General features: G+C 43.5%; 1 protein-coding gene and 1 long non-coding RNA gene across 6 annotated transcripts in view; one reads left to right on the top strand and one right to left on the bottom strand.

Annotated features, from left to right (window-relative positions):
* LOC139022455 (uncharacterized) overlaps nt 1-11427 on the top strand; it is a 33665-nt gene extending 22238 nt beyond the window's left edge. For all 3 annotated transcript variants that reach the window (XR_011473708.1, XR_011473707.1, XR_011473709.1), the window contains 4 exons: nt 3065-3143; nt 4085-4326; nt 4669-4882; nt 10944-11427. This is a non-coding gene — a long non-coding RNA (uncharacterized lncRNA). The remainder of the gene's footprint in view (nt 1-3064; nt 3144-4084; nt 4327-4668; nt 4883-10943) is intronic.
* Nucleotides 3030-19143, bottom strand: part of SEC13 (SEC13 homolog, nuclear pore and COPII coat complex component) — a 30964-nt gene continuing 14850 nt past the window's right edge. For all 3 annotated transcript variants that reach the window (XM_070433645.1, XM_070433646.1, XM_070433647.1), the window contains exons 6-9: nt 8291-8424; nt 7752-7875; nt 6960-7106; nt 3030-4304 (exon numbers count right to left, since the gene is read on the bottom strand). In XM_070433645.1, coding sequence (XP_070289746.1) covers nt 4191-4304; nt 6960-7106; nt 7752-7875; nt 8291-8424 — 519 coding nt within the window. In that variant the 3' untranslated portion in view covers nt 3030-4190. The remainder of the gene's footprint in view (nt 4305-6959; nt 7107-7751; nt 7876-8290; nt 8425-19143) is intronic.

Below are 19143 nucleotides of genomic sequence, written 5' to 3'. Positions count from 1 at the left end.
TTCAATGTACAGGTCTTTCACCTCAAGTGTGTTCCTAGGTGCTTTATTCTTTTTGTTGCAATTGTAAATGGGATTGTTTTCATTTTTCTTTCAGATAGTTCGTTGGTAGTATATACAAATACAACAGATTTCTGTATATTGATTTTATATCCTCCAACTTTACTGTATTCATTTATTTCTATTCTTTTGATGGATTTTTAAAAAAATATATTTTATTGATTTTTTTACAGAGAGTAAGGGAGAGGGATAGAGAGTTAGAAACATCGATGAGAGAGAAACATCGACCAGCTGCCTCCTGCACACCCCCACTGGGGATGTGCCCGCAACCAAGGTACATGCCCTTGACTGGAATCGAACCCAGGACCCTTCAGTCTGCAGGCCGACGCTCTATCCACTCAGCCAAACTGGTCAGGGTTTTTGATGGATTTTTAAATATATATGAAATTATGTCGTCCATAGTGACAATTTTACTTAATCCTTTCCAACTTGGATGCCTTTTATTTCCCTTTCCTATGGCTTTGTTTAGGACTGCCAGTACTATGTCGAATAAGAGTCAAGTGAGCATCCTTGTCTTGTTTCTGATCTTCGAGGAAAAGCTTTCAGCTTTCCACCACTGAGTATATTAGCTGTGGGTTTGTTATTTATAACCTTTAATTGAGAGGTTTTAAATCATAAGTGGATGCTGAATCGTGTCAAATACTTTTCTGCATCTCTTGAGATATGACTTTTATCCTCCACTTTGTTAATGCGGTGTAGCACTTTCATTGATGTGTGGGTGAATTCAACAGTGTTTGGTATGTGGCAAATTCAAGTTTTGCTTTTTGGAATTTTCTGGAATTTTCTTCTGAATATTTTCCATCTGTGGTTGGATAAATCCCCAGATGCAAAACCTGCGGATATGGAGGGCCGACTGTACTTGTTCCTCTCTCTATGTAATAGGTCTTTTTCTCTGGCTGCGTGTATAATTTAAAGTTTCAGCAATTTTATTATGGGGTATGTGTTTATTGATTCTTCTACTTGTGTCTCCAATTTTCTTGGATCTGTAGGGTTATAATTTCCCAATTTGAAAAAGTCTGACTTTCTTCAAATATATAGATATTTTAAAACATATTTTTGATTTCAGAGAGGAAGGCAGAGAGAAACATCAATGATGAGAATCATTGGTCGGCTGCCTCCTGCACCCCGGGCATGTGCCCTGACTGGGAATTGACCCATGACCTCCTGGTTTATAGGTCGATGCTCAACTACTGATTCCTGCTGGCCAGGCTCTTCAAATATCTTTTTTCCCCTACCCCCGCTTAAACTTGTTTTCTCCTTGGGACTCCACTTTACACATTTCAGACCTCTTAATACTGTCCCACAGTTGCTTGGTTCATCTTTTGAGTTCCTTTTTCTCTGCACTAATTTGTATAGTTTCTATTGCTCTCTCTTCAGACTTAGTGTTACCTTTCTCACTGTAGTGTTTAATCTGCTCTTACTCCCATCCAGTATGTTTTCACTTTAGATACTGACTTTTTCATTTCTAGGAATTGTTGGCAACATTTTTTTATCTTCCATTTTTATGTTCCTTTTCCTTTACGTTCTTTAATATATTTATAATAGTGTTTTAAGGTACTACTCTGCTAATTATATGGTCTCATTTCTGTGACTGTCAGGTTTCTTTTCTCCTCTCCTGGTTATGGGCAATATTTTCCTGCTTCTTTGCATGCTGGTAATTTTGGATTGGCTGCTAGACTTTGTAAATTTTGTTTTTCCTTTAAAGAGTGTTGGGCTTTGATCTGGCACTAAGTGAAATTATTGCTGGATCAGTTTGATCTTCTCAAGACTTACTTTAAGATCCAGAGCAACCTTTCCTCTAGGCCTAAATTAAGATTTACTGTTAAGGTATGCATCTTCCTTAGTACCCAATGTCTTAAGTTTATGAAGTTTTTGCACTCTAGTTATTGGGAAAATGAACTGCTGTGAATTCCCAGGAATTGTTTGGTCTATTGCTTTCCAGTCATGATGATATATGCAGATTAACACTTGGTCAAAGATTCTAAGAACCCCTTTTGCAGATCTCAGGAGCTTGCTGTCTCCTTTTTAGTATTCTGCCCCCTATGTTGTGGCTTAGCTTTCCTGAACTCTGATCTGTCTCTTCAACTCAGTGAGACCATTGGATTCTGTCTCCCTGTCCTTTGGCCTGGCAAGTAGGCTGGGATAACTGTGTTCCCCTCACTTGTTTTTGTTCTCCTTAGTACTGCCTGTTGTCATATGTACTAGTTGTTTACAGTGTGGTGAACATCACAGCCGTTAATCCTTCATGTGCGCAAGTGGAGACCTCTCCTGTAGAACTCATAACGAAAGCCTGTGCAATTTCTAGTTTTGACAGTTGTTCTCATTGACTTGCTGTTTTCTATTCAGAATGGATAATTATTTGATGGTAATTATTGGGCTACCTGGCTCAATAGATCATAAGAAACCGCCCCCCGCCCCCCCCCCCCCCCCATGTAGATCCCACACAAGTATTATGGCTATGAATGGTGTGGCCCTACTCTTCCAGATTCAGTGGTTTGAGGGACTACCTTAATGTTGTCTGGGGGTTTCTTTTGCCACACTAGTTGCTTTGTTTTTGTGAAAGGATTAAAAACCGATGGCTGCTACTGCCTTTTTGTCTTGTCAAGCACTCTCTATACCTTTTAAATTATCATTTTATTCATCTCATTTGGGTGTTAACTGTCCTGGAAAGTTAACATAGTATTTCCACTTAATTAGCTTAGTTTATGGTCAAAAAATTTGGGGGATTTTTCTTTTTTTTTAATTAATTTTTTTTTTTTTTTTTGCTAAAAGTATTACAAAGGGTATTACATATGTGTCCTTTTTTTGGGGGGGGGGGGGGGATTTCTTACCCCCAAATGGTGAATCTGTTACTACTCTAAGCATAAACTGTTGAAAGTGATAATTTTATATACCTCCAGATTATCTACACTGATCCTCCCTGGTGTAAATTACACACAGAGCACATGGCCAGGACACCACTGACCTATTACTAACCCAGTACAATCTAACATTTATTTCAAAACAGGGGTTTTGCTGCAGAAAAACAAACGAAGGATGAGAAACAGAAGAATGGGGACCCACACCTGTGCACACAGCCTCCTGAGGTGAGTGGCTTGACCTTTTGTCTAAGAGCATTCGTATTAAACTACTGTGATCCACTCCTAGATAACAGCTGAGGAGCCCCCTCATTCTACATTGAGAGTACTGGCTTTACCAACTTGGCAGTGGTCAATTCTGTGCTAGTTTCTCAGTAAATTGGGGGTATATGCTTATAGTTTGTTGTGCTGCTTAATGTGTGAAAGACCCAAATGCACTGCCAGCTCACAGCAGGTCTCAGGAAATGGTAGCTATTGTTGTGACTGATGACTCAGGCGAGGGTCCCAGGGCCTCTGCTGAGAGGTGATAGTTGGCTCAGGGTCAATTTAGACCAGAACCATGGTCTCCATCACAGGCCCCTTCTGTCACTGACAGGGTCAATAAACTGAACGAATGGTGCCCTCCCTTCCGGCCAGTCTCTTAACTATATTGATATTTGGTTAGTACTGTCCTGCATTTACATGGCATTTTGTGGATCACCCACATGTATTAGCTCATTTGAGTCTTGCAACCATTCTGTAGAGCAGACTTTATTAGTCTCATTCTACAGAAGAGGATGTGCATGCAGAGCCAGGGTTATAGTCCCCGTAACTCAAGACCAAGTCCAGCACTCCTTTTACAGTGCTTTGTATATGGTACCTTCTGTGTAAACTCAATCACCAGGATGCTCACACTGTGACAGACCAGCAGGGACTTGGTTCATGTTGACCAACAAGAGTCAAAATGAACTTTTTTAGGGAGGATAATTAATGTAGAATTATAAACATCATGTTTAATTACTTTGGAAACAAAAACTCCCAAATAATGCCTGAACCCAAAAGGTACATAAAAATGGCCAAAAAATATTTTTAAATAATAGATCATTTGTAGTTTCTCCCTCATAATGAGTGCTTTGTAAATTACAAACCATATCAAATCATGTTAAGGCAGATGATCAATCTCGTTGCAGTTTTAACTATTCCTGGGAAAGTCATCTTGTTGGAGCGCTTCCTTGCCGTTGTTTGGTCAGTTGGTCCAGGAATTGGCAGGTGGGGAGCTGGGCCCCGCCAGTCTTGTCACTGCTCGTTCTGCTGGCCCTCTGTGACGGAAGCAGACACGGAACCCTGGCCCTTGTTGACGTCACTGATGCACACCCACTGCCCGTCAACTGACTCCTTCCACAGGGTCACCTGCAAGCCAACACACACACAGGTCAGCACCCCTTCCCTCTGCTCTCATCTCACTGGATCCCTGAATGATTGACCAAATTCCCAAAGAACCATGGCTCACAGCCATGTGGGAAAACAGAGGACTAATCTTGGTTTCCTCACTGAAATCCCATCAAAACAGAAGAAAAATCTACACAAAGGAGGTGACATGAGTAGTTCCAAATTTCACTCCCCCTTAAAAGAACAACTATTCATGGACAAGATACCACTAAGAGTCCTAGAACAGGGGAGGGAGTGAGGCTGACACCCCCGCACGAGAGACCAGGCTGGACTGCATTAGAAAGGTAAGAGGGATGGCTCCATGCTAACTGCACCTCTCCCCCAGGCAGGTGCAGTTCTTCCGGAGGGAGGAGAGCACTAGGATGACATCCATCCAGCACCACAGGAGTGGCTTGCAGGTGAACCTGTGGGGTCAACCACTGGGAATCCGATTGTGACGGAGAAGGGGCTTCCAACAACCAGCACTCAGATCTTCGCAGACCTAGTTCCTACCTGCAGAATCCAGCTAGTCCCAGGGAACAGTCTGACCAGGGAACTTGGTGAGTGCAGATCGCCTAATTCAGGTCCCCAAACCAGAGTTCTGCCTACTTTTGTAAGTCACAGCCCTACCTGCTGCAGGAAGAGCCGGCAAGAACACCTCGAATCGACACGTCCCACCAACTGTATAGCTGAGAGGAAGGCAGGCAGGCAGGCAGAGCTGATTACCTCCAGAGCAAAGCCAGTGGGCCCCGTTCGGCCATGTCATCCGTTGGGGCATGGACTGGCTTGAGTCAAAGCCATAAAGAACATTAGTGGCCTTAGAGCTGCTTTTCCTGCTGAGCCCAGGAAAGAAACTAATTTGTAACCACACTTACTGCTGAAAACAGCCTTCAGACCAGGGACCCTTCCCAGAGCACATGCGAAGCGGTGTATCCCATCAAACATCCCTGCTTCTAGGGGCACTGGAACAGAAAGCACAGACTATGGCTGTTCCTGTCTCCAGAGCAAAACAAGTGACCTCACCTGACCACGATATTCAGTGCACTCTTGCCTGACTGGGGTCCCCAAATGAGCTCTGGGTGCTGTCCCACCAAAGCAGGGAAGCTAATTCACAGCCCCACCTACTGCTGAGTAGAATACTCAGTCCTGACCATGCAACCGTGAAGTTCATTCTATAGACTCACTTGGGCAGGAAACGAAGCCAGCAATTGTATCTAGCTGTTCTCAGCCAATAGCACACCCTGCATCCCCTACCTCAGCGTTCAAACAGCTGCCTCACCCAAAGATATATCCTAACAGCAAAGGGTCTATCTTTGCTATTAGGACCCCATCTGTCCAAAGATATTACTAACAGACACGTCCAGAAAACCAAACTGAACCTGTAAAGCCTGGAAGAGGAGACCACACTCCAGTGTGCAGGTACCAAGGATCATGAAAAACCAGGTAAATATGACACCACCAAAGGAAACTAATCAAGTTCTAGTACCTGACACTAAAGAAATGGAGATCTATGAACTATCAGATAAAGAATTCAGAGTAATCCTTTTGAAGTTTAGTGAACTACAAGGATAAATGAGATTAGTTAAAACAATGCATGAATAACACGAACTTTGGCAAAGCAATAGAAACCATCAAAAAATAAAAACTCAAATCCTAGAACTTAAAAATTCAGAAACCAAACTTAAGAATTCAAAAGCAGCCTCAACAGTGTACAAGAAAGAATTATGATCTGGAAGATAGGACATTTGAAAGTATCCAGTCGTAAGAACAAGAAAAAAGAATGAAGAAGAGTATAGAAAACCTACAGGAATTATGGGACCTAATGAACACCCCCCCCCCCCCAAAAACACACCACCAATATAGTAGCCCCCCATCCATAAGGGATATGTTCCATGACTCCCCTAGTAGATGCCTGAAACATGGATAGTAGTACTGAACCCTATACATTATACCTACAACAAAGTTTAATTTATAAACAAGGCACAGTAAGAGAGAGTAACAATAATAAAATAGAACAATTGTAAACAATATACTATAATAAAAGTTATGTAATATGGTCTCTTTTTCAAAGTTATCTTACTGTACTACACTCTTCCTTTATTTAAAGGAAGCACGTTATGGCTTCTCTTTGGCATAACTGAATTGCCAGCATCACTACTCTTGTGCTTTGAGGCCATTAAGTACAAAAAGGGTTACCTGAACATAAGCACTGTGCTATCACAATAGTCACTATGACAATGACATAGATACGCTGGACAAAGGGATAATTCTTGATGAGATAGAATCATTGATTGGCTGCCTCCTGCACATCCCACACTGGGGGATTGAGCCCACAAACTGGGCATGTGCTCTGACTGGCAATCGAACCGTGACCTCCTGGTTCATAAGTCAATGCTAAACCACTGAGCCACACCAGTGGGCTAGAAATATCTTTAAATTAAATTTCAAGAAAATTGGAATTAACTCAAACAGTAATAAAATATGCAGAAGTTAACATCCTTATTTAAACTTAAAGGGCAGTAAGATTTAAGGATATAATTAGGACACATGCTCAAAATGCAGGCCTCATTAACTGCATTTTCCAGTGGGCAAAGACAAACGGGGCCCTGTCCCCCAGGTCATAGAAATGCTGTGTACCTTATTATCTCCACCCGAGACGGCCAGAATGTTGGCTGTGATGGACCAACTCACGTGCCACACAACATCATTGAACTTGTGCAGTAGTTTGGGAGACCACGTATTGCTTGAGGCATCGTCACAGGTCCAAATGAACACACGACCATCCTGGGAAGACAGGAGAGTCAGGAGATGGGGGCAGTTTTCATTTCTTCAAAGTCACTTTCTTGTTTCAGTTCCCTCTGCTCTGTCTATACTTTCTCAACTGAATGGGTCTGGCTGCCTAAAAACCAAGTTCAGAGAATGAGAAGGGAGAAAAACAAAAAACCTCTCAAAAATAGGACCAAACAAAACAGGCACAAATGATATATATAAAGGGCCTGGCTTAATTCTGGCCTGGGTGTTGGGTAGCCTATAATTAAAGGCTTGTCCTTGGTCTTACTTTCATGATCTGCCTGGGAAGAGTGGGTAGTAGGTGAGCCCAGGTCTTCAGACTTTCCCATTGCCCTGGTCCTTGTTTGGGAACAATCTCTCAGAACTGTACCTGAGCACTTCCATTATCTACTCACACAAGCTTCAGCTGGGGAAGCTGGTCCTGCTCTTGGCTCAGTGGAGGCAAGCCACTTGTGGCCTGATATCAAGAGTTCACTGCGTGACGACCTGCTCCACCACTCTGCTATCTGCACTGGCCCAAAGGTACTTGTTGCCCTGCTCTTACCTTTCAAGGACTCTCCCCTAAGGGGACTGTAAGGGCTGATGGGACTCACTCAGAGATTAAATAACTCAGGATGCCCTCAGGGGGTCTGAGCTGACCTGGGAACAACTGGCGATGGTGCTGGTGGGTAGACCAATGGAAGGGGCCCAGGCCACGTCTCGAACCCAGTCACTGTGTGCTTCCAACTTCTGTTCCTCCTTCCACTGGCCATCCTCTTCCTCCCTAAAGGGGAGATCAGAAGAGAATCGGGTAGCAGCCCAGGAGCTTTCCCACACCTCTATTGTGCATGTGGATCACATTCCTTCTCCACAGTGTAAGCTCCACAGGGGCTGAGAAACTATTCCATCTTTCTGATTTCATTTGTTGAGTCTGCAGAGTTTTATCCAATTCACCAGCTATAATGCACTGCTTTTCCATAGCCAAGTCAGCTCTAGCAATTAGGAATTAGGGAAAGAGTGAATGAAACTGCTTCAGCTAACAGCAAGTTGTGTGTTTTTTAAAGGATGTCCTCTGACATTGAAAACAGTATTCTATGGGCAAGAGGAAAAAAGATGATCCTGTTTTTTTGTGAACTGTGGCTGTCATGGGAGGTAGAGTAGAAGGCTGTCCCCTTGAGAAGTCCACGAACCCCACTTACTTCCACAGCTTGATGAGGTTGTCACAGCCGCCTGAGGCAAATTTCTTGATGTAGTTGGGCTTCTGTCCTGATGGCTGGTCTATGAGGCTTCCAGGTACAACAGCAGGGGCCCAGCTGACGGCATTGCAGCCAATCTGTAAGAAGGGGGACTTGTGACTTGGCCCTTTTGCCTGGCAACAGAACACGCTTTGGCAGAGCCAAGGCTGTTGCTCATTCCCCTCTAGTCCTCAGGTCTGGCTTAGGTAGGACAGCTGTTTTGATGAACTAAGGATTAGCCACTCATAATTCTCCTTTAAGGATTCCTACCAGGGTGTATATTTTTCAGCAGTATGCATTTAAAGTGAGAATTAGGGACTCTCAGGAATTTAAGAAACAGAACATTTTTCAAACATATGAAAGGAGGGCAGATTCAGAAAACCATACATAGTAAATATATAGCTTCGTGAATTACTCTGAAGCACTCTTGTAACCATCACCAAGTTAATAAGACTGCAATGTACCCCGGAAGCCCTGTCATTATGTCCTACTTGAATCACAGCCCCTCTCACCCCGTAAGTACCCATTATCCTGACTTATAATCTTTTTGTTTTAGTTTTGTTACCCAAATGTGCATCCTGACACTAAAGTTTAGTCTTGCTGTTTAATTTTTTTTTTTGTTACTGTTTTTCACATCTCCTAATTTATAGCTTCCTCCTCTGATCCTTTTATTCTTTGTAATTTTTCTGTTGAAGAATCAGTGTCATCTGATCTGTAGTTTCTCAGGCTGGGTTTTGCTGTTGCATACTCAGTTCAACAAGTTCCTCTGAATTCCTACATTGTGAGCTGGATCCAGTACGGGATCAGACTCAGGTTTGACCCCTTTGCCAAGACAACATGTGGTGGTGTATTCTTTCATCAGCAGGCACATTATGTGACATTGTCTCTCTCTATTTTGTTAGAACCTGTCAGTAATTTATGCCTCTCTTAATTCACCGAGAGTTACAAAATGGTGATACTGTAATTCATTTCTTTGTCATTTATTACATGGGATACCCTAAATAGGGACAATTCCCCTCTTAATATTTGGTTGCCCAGCGGTACAGATCAGATAGGAAAGGCAGAATATGCTTGATTCTTTCAGAATTGGTTCCCTAACTTTCTCCAAAGATGCCTGATTCTCTCTTCAATGTATGAACTCATGGATTTAGGCATATGTGGTAGGTTCAGTTCATTGCAATTATTCTCATTTTTGACACTCGTATTGCCCATCTTTGGCACTGTGAACCTGTCCAAGTTGGCTCCTTTGACATAATCCTAGTATGTCAAAATATGACTTTATTTCTTTTCAATCTGGTATGACAAGACGTACAAGCTCATCTTGTACATTTCCTACTTCAGACCTGGAAATGCCATTTCCTCAAGAGCTCTGGTTTCCTTTAGTGAGAAGCTGTATTCAAGACCATAATCTGGTGCTAGGGATGCTCACTGCCACATAATTATTTATCTTATAATAATATTGCCAATATGATTACTAAAATCTTTAATAAAGTGTATGCAATGTTCTTCCTATTCTCCTCTAGTTCTTTTTTTAAAAAAAATATGTCCTTATTGATTTCAGAGAAGAAGGGAGGGAGAGAGAAACATCAACGATGAGAGAAAATCATTGATCAGCTTCCTCCTGCACGCCCCACACCGGGGATCGAGCCTGCAACCCGGGCATGTGCCCTGACTGGGGATTGAACAGTGACTGCCTGATTCATAGGCTGATGCTCAACCACTGAGCCACGCTGACCGGGCTCTCCCTGTTTTCATTTTATTTTTTGTGGGGGTCGGGAGGAGGTGTTTGTGTGTGAATGGTACCAACATGAAAATATGTGGATCTTTAGCTGCTCATGTGCCACACTGTTGTTTTTGTTAAATCTAACCAGAGGATATTTCCTCCATTTGAGAGATTAAAAGGGAGGGAAGATTGTAAGGAAGGGAGGGGGGTAGAATGAGAAAGAGAGAGACAGAGAGAAACATCGATGTGAGAGAGAAACACTGATTGGTTGCCTCCTGCATGCGCCCCAACCGAGGCAGGGAATCAAACCTGCAACCCTTCAGTGTGTGGACCCACACTCTAACCACTGATACAGCACTTTAACAGTTGTACTCTATCTGCCTTAGCAGAGCACGTGGCCAATACATCCTGTACTTTGCCTTCTAACCCTCATTTAGTCCTAGTTCTCTACCATAAACTGTGTATTTATACATGCATACCTTGGAGATACTGCAGATGTGGTTCAGACCACTGCTATAAAGTATCAAAATAAAGTGAGTTGTAATCTTTTTGCTGGTGGAGTCTTGCCTTTAATTTGTAAAAAGCACAGCATCAGTGAAGTGCAATAAAACGAGGTATGCATGTATAAATGTCTTTCTAGTCATTTTTGTTGTCTGAAGCTTATTTTCTAGTAGACACATCGATTGGTTGCCTCAAGAAGGGCTCATGAAAACAGTAATTCTTGAGTTCTTGTATAGTAACAACTTTTTATTCTCCAAAATAAAAATTTAAAAACAGCTTTGAGGTATACCTGACATTAACTGCACATAAAGTACACAATTTGATGAACTCTGACATAGATATACTCTGAAAAACACTACAATCAAGATAACAAACATATCTCCCTTTCCCCAGCTGCTGGTAAGGTGCTCCGTCCTTCCAAGGAAGCTGAGGAGGAGGCCCTCACTTCACCTGGCAACTAGCACCACTCCCGGCAGCGCTCACCACCCAGCACCCGCCCACACCAAGGCCTCCATCTCGGAGCTGCATCTACCCGGCCACTATCCTGCACCGATGGCCCTTCTGCACAACGACGCGGAGCCAGTGATGGAGGATAAGATCAATGCCCTCATCAAAGCAGCTGGAGTAAACATTGAACCTTTCTGGCCAGGCTTTGCAAAGGCTCTGGCCAATGTCAACACTGGGAGTCTCATCTGCAATGTAGGGGCAGATGGACCTGCCCCTGCAGAAGATCCTGCCCCCTCCACCACTGCTGCCCCAGCTGAGGAGGAGAAAGTGGAAGCAAAGAAAGAAGAATCTAGAGTCTGATGATGTCACGGGCTCTGGTCTTCTGACTAAATTTCTTTTGTAACACATTCAATAAAAAACTAAACTTTGAGAGACGTGTTTGCTTATTTTTAACAAAGTGCTGAAAGAAAAAAACTTAGCACTAAGAATATTCCACCTGGTAAAGTTATTATCCAGACTCGAAGGAGAGTTTTTTCTAGACAAGCAAAAGCTTGAGATGAAGTGAGCTGGGAGATGAGTTAGAACTCCTTTTCACAGAGGGCAGCTTATTTAAAAAAAAAAAAAAAAAAGCTAAAGGTCTTCATCATGATTAAATCAGCCTTATAAAAAGTTAAAGGGACTTCTTTAAACTGAAATAAAGGGTGCCAATTAGTAACAAGAAAACATGAAAGTATAATCGTAAAGGTAAATAAATATATAGTAACGATAGTGGACTAATCACTTACAGAGCTACTATGAAGGTTAAAAGACAAAAATAGTAAAAATGACTATCACTACAATAATTAAGGGATACAAAAGATAAAAAGATGTGAAATGTTACACTGAAAACATAAAACACGAGTGGGGAGAGAGTAAAAATGTAGAGCTTTAGAATGTATTTAAACTTAAGCTACCAACTTAAAACAAACATAAATATAGGTTGTTATATGTAAGCCTCATGTAAACCACAAAGCAAACACCTATAGTAGATGCACAAATGGTAATGAGAAAGGGATCCAAGCATGCCACCAAAGAAAGTCATCAAACCACAACTACTAGTAAGAGGAGAGCAAGAGAAGAAGAAAGGAACATAGGAAGTAACAAGAGCCACAAAACAATTAAATGACAATAAGCACATACCTATCAATAATTACTTTAAAAAATATATACTTTATTGATCTTTTACAGAGAGGAAGGGAGAGGGATAGAGAGCCAGAAACATCGATGAGAGAGAAACATCGATCAGCTGCCTCCTACACACCCCCCCACTGGGGATGTGCCCGCAACCAAGGTACATGCCCTTGACCGGAATCGAACCTGGGACCTTTCAGTCCACAGGCCGATGCTCTATCCACTGAGCCAAACCGGTCAGGGCTATCAATAATTACTTTAACTGTAAAACAGACTAAATTCAACAAAAGAATAGCTGAATAGATAAAAAACCAAAAGCCATGAGTATGCTGCTGACAAGAGGCTAATTTCGGATATAAGAATACAGACTGAAAGTGAAGGGATGGAAAAATGGGAAACAAAAAAGCTGGGGGGTCAAACCTGCAACCCAGGTGTGCGCCCTTGGCCAGGAAGTGGGCACGTGACCCTTTGGTATAACACACCTATACTTATGTTAGACAAAATAGACTTGAAAATGAAGACTGTAATAAGAGACAAAGAAGGGCATTATATAATTATAAAGGTGTCAACCCAACAAATATCCCATCTAATAACAGCCAAACATGGTAATTGACCATACCTTCGCTACACCTCCCATTGGCTAATCAGCGAGAGATGCAAATTAACTGCCAACAAAGATGGCAGCTAATTTGCATACTGCAGGCAGGGTGGGACAGCACGAGCCGCCATCCAGGGCCCCGTGGACGACCCCAGGAGCCGCCTGCCTGCTGCCCGGAACCCGATGATCTGGTCCCGGGGCCGCAGGCAGGCCCGCCCCGCAAGCCCCAGAAGTCACCAGATATGGCAGTAACTCTATCAGTAAGCACTCTGAAAGTCAGTGGCATAAATGCACCAATTAAAAGACAGATTATGAGGGTGAGTCAAAAACAAAACCCACTTTAAATATAAAGACACATATAGATTAAAAGTAAATGAAGTAAGTGGATAGAGCATTAGCCCTTGGACTGAAGGGTCCCAGGTTCAATTCCAGTCAAGGACATGTACCTCACTTGCTGGCTTGATCCCCAGTCCCTATCAGAGCATGTGCAGGAGGCAACCAATCAATGTGTGTCTCCCTTTCCCTTCACTCTCTCTAAAATTAAATGGAAAAATATCCTTGGGTGAAGATTAACAAAAACAAAGTAAATGGATTAAGTAACATTAAAGAGATTATAAGAAAAATATATTCCAAATTTTGTTAGTTGTACAGTGGGGCCTTGACTTACGAGTTTAATTCGTTCCGTGACGGAGCTTGTAACTCAAATTACTCGTATGTCAAATCAATTTTCACCATTACAATGACACATGATGCTGGGCTGATGTTGTGGCGTTCACTGTGACGTTCGCTGCGCCAACTAGCAATGGGGTATCTGAAGCTGGCTCGTAACCCAAATTTTAGCTTGCAACTCAAAGCAAAATATCGGCCGAGAGATGGCTCGTATCTCGAAAAACTCGTTAGTCAGGACACTTGTAAGTCAAGGCCCCACTTATAATGGTTATGTTTATATTATTAACACCTAAGAAATTGGGTGACGGGTACATATAATATGCTATAGTATTTTATAGTTTTTTTACATGTATGATATTATTTCAAATTTAAATATTAAAAAATTAAAAATTAATAAAATATTAATTTAAATGTATCTGAATTACATGAAAAATCTCCTAATTGCTTCTAGCATAATTTATTAAATTGTGCTAAAATTTACAAGGGTTCAATTAAAAGATATCTTTTTTTTTTTGAAATATATATTTTATTGATTTTTACAGAGAGGAAGGGAGAGAGATAGAGAGTTAGAAACATCGATGAGAGAGACATCGATCAGCTGCCTCCTGCACATCTCCCACTGGGGATGTGCCTGCAACCCAGGTACATGCCCTTGACCGGAATCGAACCTGGGACCTTTCAGTCCGCAGGCCGACGCTCTATCCATTGAGCCAAACCGGTTTCAGCAAAAGATATCTTAATTCTAAATGATATAATAGAAAATATATAATAGTGCAGTTATAAGCACTTATCTGAAAATAAAAATTTAAAGAAGTGAATTTAAAGAAGGGATTAGCCAAAGAAAATATATGCACAACCCATGGACACAGACAACAGATGGCCAGAGAGAAGTGGGGGGCAACAGCTGGGTAGAGAGGGCAAAAGGCGGGAAATAGGGACATCCTATATAATCTACACTAATAAAAGAGAAAAATGGTAATTGGCGTACGATCGCTACCCTTCCGATTGGCTAATCAGCGTATCCTTATGCAAATTAACTGTCAGCCAAGATGGCGGCCGGCAGCCAGGCAGCTGGAAGCGAACGTGAGGCTTGCTTGCTCCCGTGACTGCAGACTGCAACATTCCCCGCCTGACTTGCCGGACTCTGAGCTGGCAGTTTGAAACATTCTAACAAATATAGCCGGCTGGGATCTCAGAGCTGAAGTTATACATTGTTTCGATTATAGAACGGCAAACAAACCAGCAGCGGAAGCCTCAGAGCTAGAGCCAGAGCTAAAGCTGGCCCAGAAGAAAAAAAAAAAAAAGAAAAAAAGGAGTGGTTGGGAGCTTCAGTCAAAACCCCTAGCCTGAAAGCAGTCCTCAGCCCCTCACCCAGACTGTCCAGGCACCCCAGTGGGGACCCCCACCCTGAAGGGTGTGTGACCAGCTGCAAACAGCCATCATCCCCTCATCCAGGCTGGCCAGGCACCCCAGTGGGGACCCCCACCCTGATCCAGGACACCCTTCAGGGCAAACCAGCCAGCCCCCAGGCCTCTATCCTATATAGTAAAAGGGTAATATGCCTCCCAGCACAGGGATCAGCAGAGCCACGAGGCCTTCTGGCACCAGATCAGCATGACAGGGGGCAGCGCCCAAACCCCCTGATCGCCCTGCGGCTCTGTGTGTGACAGGGTGTGGCGTCCCAACCCCCTGATCGGCCCTGCTCTGTGTGTGACAGGGGGTGGTGCCTACCCCCCCCACCCCCCACGGGCCCTGCTCTGTGTGTGACAGGGTAGAGCCATAACCTCCCCATCGGCCCTGCCCTGAGTGTGACAGTGGTGGCGCCCCAACCCCCTGATTGGCCCTGCTCTGTGGGTGACAGGGGGTGGTGCCCTAACTCCCCTATCGGCCCTACTCTGTGCGTGACAGGGGGGAGCTCCCCAACCCCCTGATGGGCCCTGCTCTGTGCGTGACAGGGGGGAGCTCCCCAACCCCCTGATGGGCCCTGCTCTGTGCGTGATGGGAGGGGGGGCAGTGCCCCAACCCCCTGATTGGCCCTGCTCTGTGAGTGACAGGGGGCAGTGCCCCAACCCCCTGATTGGCCCTGCTCTGTGAGTGACAGGGGGCAGTGCCCCAACCCCCTGATTGGCCCTGCTCTGTGAGTCACAGGGGGTGGCGCCGCAACCTCCCCATTGAACCTGCCTTGAGTGTGACGGGGGCGGTGCCCCAACCCCCCAATCAGCCCTACCCTGAGCGTGACTGAGGGTGGCATCGCAACCTCCCAATCCGCCCTGCTCTGTGCATGACAGGGGGCGGTGCCCCAACTCCCCAATCAGCCCTGCTTTGAGCCCGACCAGGGGCTGCACCTAGGGATTGGGCTTGCCCTCTGCCACTCAGGAGCAGGCCTAAGCCAGCAGGTCGTTATCTCCCGAGGGGTCCCAGACTGCGAGAGGGCACAGGCCGGGCTGAGGGACCCCCTCTTCCCCCCCGAGTGCACAAATTTTTGTGCACCGGGCCTCTAGTAATAATAATAAAAGGCTAATATGCAAATTGACTGAACAGCAGAATGGCCGGTTGCTATGATGAGCACTGGCCACCAGGGGGCAGACGCTCAATGAAGGAGCTGCCCCCTGTAGGTCAGTGCACTTCCATATGGAGAGTGCCACTCAGCCAGAAGCTGGCTCATGGCTGGCCAGCGCAGAGGTGGTGGCGGGAGCCTCTCCCACCTCCGTGGCAGCACTAAGAATGTCCAACTAACGGTTTAGGCCCGATCCCTTGGGGGCCTAAGCCTTCAGTCGTACATCCCCCGAGGGCTCCCTGGCTGCCAGAAGGATGTCTTACTGCAAGCTTAGGCCTGATCTCCCGGGGAGTGGGCCTAAGTCAACAGGTGGACATCCCCCAAGAGGTCCTGGACTGCAAATGGGCACAGGCTGGGCTGAAGGACGACCCCCCCCCCAGTGCACAAATTTTTGTGCACCGGGCCTCTAGTTTATAATATTTGTAAGTATTTATGCACCCAACATAGAAACACCTAAATATATAAGCAAATAATAACAGACCCAAAGGGAGAAATAGAAAACAATAGAATAATAGGAGACTTTAATACCCCACATACATCAATGAATAGATCACCCAGAGAAAATCAGTAAGAAAAAAATCAACCTTAACAACATGTTCAATCAGAGAGACTTAACTCAAATGCATATGGAAAATTTTCCTGGACCTACCATACGTTAGGCCGCAAAATCAGTCCAATATAAGAAGACTGAAATCCTATTAAACATCTTTTCTAACCACAATGGTATGAACTAGAAATCAATTATGAGAAAGCTGGAAAATTCACAAATATATGGAAATTAAACATCATGCTACTGAACCACTGGTTAATGAAGAAATCAAAAGAGAAAAAAAATACCTTGAGAAAATGGAAACAGCCTTCGCCAGTGTGTTCAGCAGTCAGAGTGTTGGCCCACACACCAAAGGGTCACGGGCTCAATTCCTGGCCAAGGGTGCACCCCTGGGTTGCAGGCTTGACTCCTAGCCCTGGTGTGTGTGTGTGTGTGGGGGGGGGTTGGGAGGCAACCAATGGATGTGCGTCTCTCACATTGATGTTTCTCTAACCACTGAGCACAGCATCCAGAGCAATTTCCATTTGTCTCAGGTGAGGATTAACAACAGTGCAAACAGAAATACAGTATACCACAATTTACCGATGTAGAAAAAGCAGTACTAAGAGGGAAGTTTATAGCAATAAATGTCTACCTCAAGACACAAAAATATTCAAACAACTAAGTTTACATCTCGAGTACTAGAATAAAAACAAATGAAATCAAAAGTTAGTAGAAGAAAGGAAATAAAAATCAGAAAGGATTTATAAAATAGAGACTAAAAAGACAATGAGACTAAGAGCTGGTTCTTTGAAAAGATGAACGAATAAATTCCTAGAAACATACAATCTCACAAAACTGAATCAGGAAAATGTGAAGAGACCAATAACAAGTAATGAAACTGAAGCAGTAATGAAAAAAACTCCCAGCAAACAAAAGTCCTGGACGGGATGGCTTCACAGGCAAATTTTACCAAACATTCAGAGAACTAATACCTATCTTCAAACCGTTCCAAAAAATTCAAGAGGGGGGAAGACTTGCAAGCGTTTTTTACAAGGCCAACATTTTCCTAATTCTAAAACCAGATAAAGACACTATAAAGAATTATAGGCCAATATCTCTGATGAACATAGATGCTAAGATCCTCAACAAAATATTAGCACATTGGATCTAGCAATACATTAAAGAGATCATACACCATGATCAAATAGGATTTACTCTGGGGTTGCAAGGGTACAATATTTGCAAATCAGCAAATGTGTTATCTATAATAATAAAAGTGTAATATGCTAATTAGACCGGACAGCCGAACAACCTTCCGGATGTCCTTCCAGACGACCTTCTGGACAAGCTGGGGCTGTGAGGGCTGCGGCTGTGAAGCCCAGCCCCTTGCATGAAATTCGTGCATTGGGCCTCTAGTATCACATAATATGAAAGGTAAAAGTCACATGAACACATCAAAAGATGCAGAAAAAACATTTGATAAAATCGAGCAGCCATTTATGATAAAAACTCTCAGCAAAGTGGGAAGAGAAGGATCATACCTCAACATAATAAAAGCCATTTCGACAAACCTACAACCAACGTCATTATATTCAGTGGGCAAAAACTAAAAGTGTTTCTCTTAAGATCAAGACAGGGATGTCCACTTTCATCACTCTTATTCAACACTAGAGGCCCAGTGCACGAATTCAGGGGATCAGGCCAGCCAGGAGAGGGGACGCAGGAGGTTGGCCAGCCGGGGGGCGGAGCCATGGGCGGTTGGCCAGCCAGCTCCCCTCATCTCCCCCTGCCCCTGAACTCCCAGTCAAGGGGACAATTTGCATATTATCCTTTTAGTATATAGGATTATTATATAGGATAGTAATGGAAGACTTAGCCACTGCGATCAGACAAGAAAACATAAAAGGAATCCAAACTGGAAAGGAGGAAGTAAAACTGTCATTATTTGCAGATGACACGATATTGTACATAGAAAACCTAGACTCCACCAAAAAACTGCTAGATGTGATAAATGAATTTGGCAAAGTAGCAGGATACAAAATTAACACCCAGAAATTGGTGGCACTTAAAAAAAAATATTTTTATTGATTTTGGAGAGGAAGGGAGAGGGAGAGAGATAAAAACATCAGAGATGAGAGAGAATCATTGATTGGCCACCTCCTGCATGGCCACCACTGGTAATAGAGCCCAAAACCCAGGCATGTGCCCTGACAGAAAATTGAACCGCAACCTACTGGTTCTGAGGTCAGCACTCAACCACTGAACCACACGCATTGGTGGCATTTTATACACCAATAATGAACTCTCAGAAAGAGAAACTAAGGAAACAATCGCATTTACTACTGCAGCAAAAAATAAAAAATAAGGCTCCTAGGAATAAGCTTAACCAAGACAGTAAAAGACCTTGGAAAACTATAGGACACTGAAGAAATAAATAGAGGAAGCTACAAACAAATGGAAGTATATACTGTGTTCATGATCTGGAAGAATTAACATCATAAAAATGTCCGTACTGCTCACAGCAATCTGTAGACTCAATGCAATTCCTATTAAAATATCAAGGACATGTTCCATAGATCTAGAACAAGTATTCCAAAAAATGTATATGGAACCAAAAAAA

Source organism: Myotis yumanensis, unplaced genomic scaffold, assembly GCF_028538775.1.
Source record: "Myotis yumanensis isolate MYYU_CA2020_CCGP unplaced genomic scaffold, mMyoYum1.0.hap1 SCAF_14, whole genome shotgun sequence".
Classification (NCBI taxonomy): domain Eukaryota; kingdom Metazoa; phylum Chordata; class Mammalia; order Chiroptera; family Vespertilionidae; genus Myotis; species Myotis yumanensis.
Note: the sequence above shows the minus strand (reverse complement) of the source record. Positions and strands in the feature narration are given on the sequence as shown.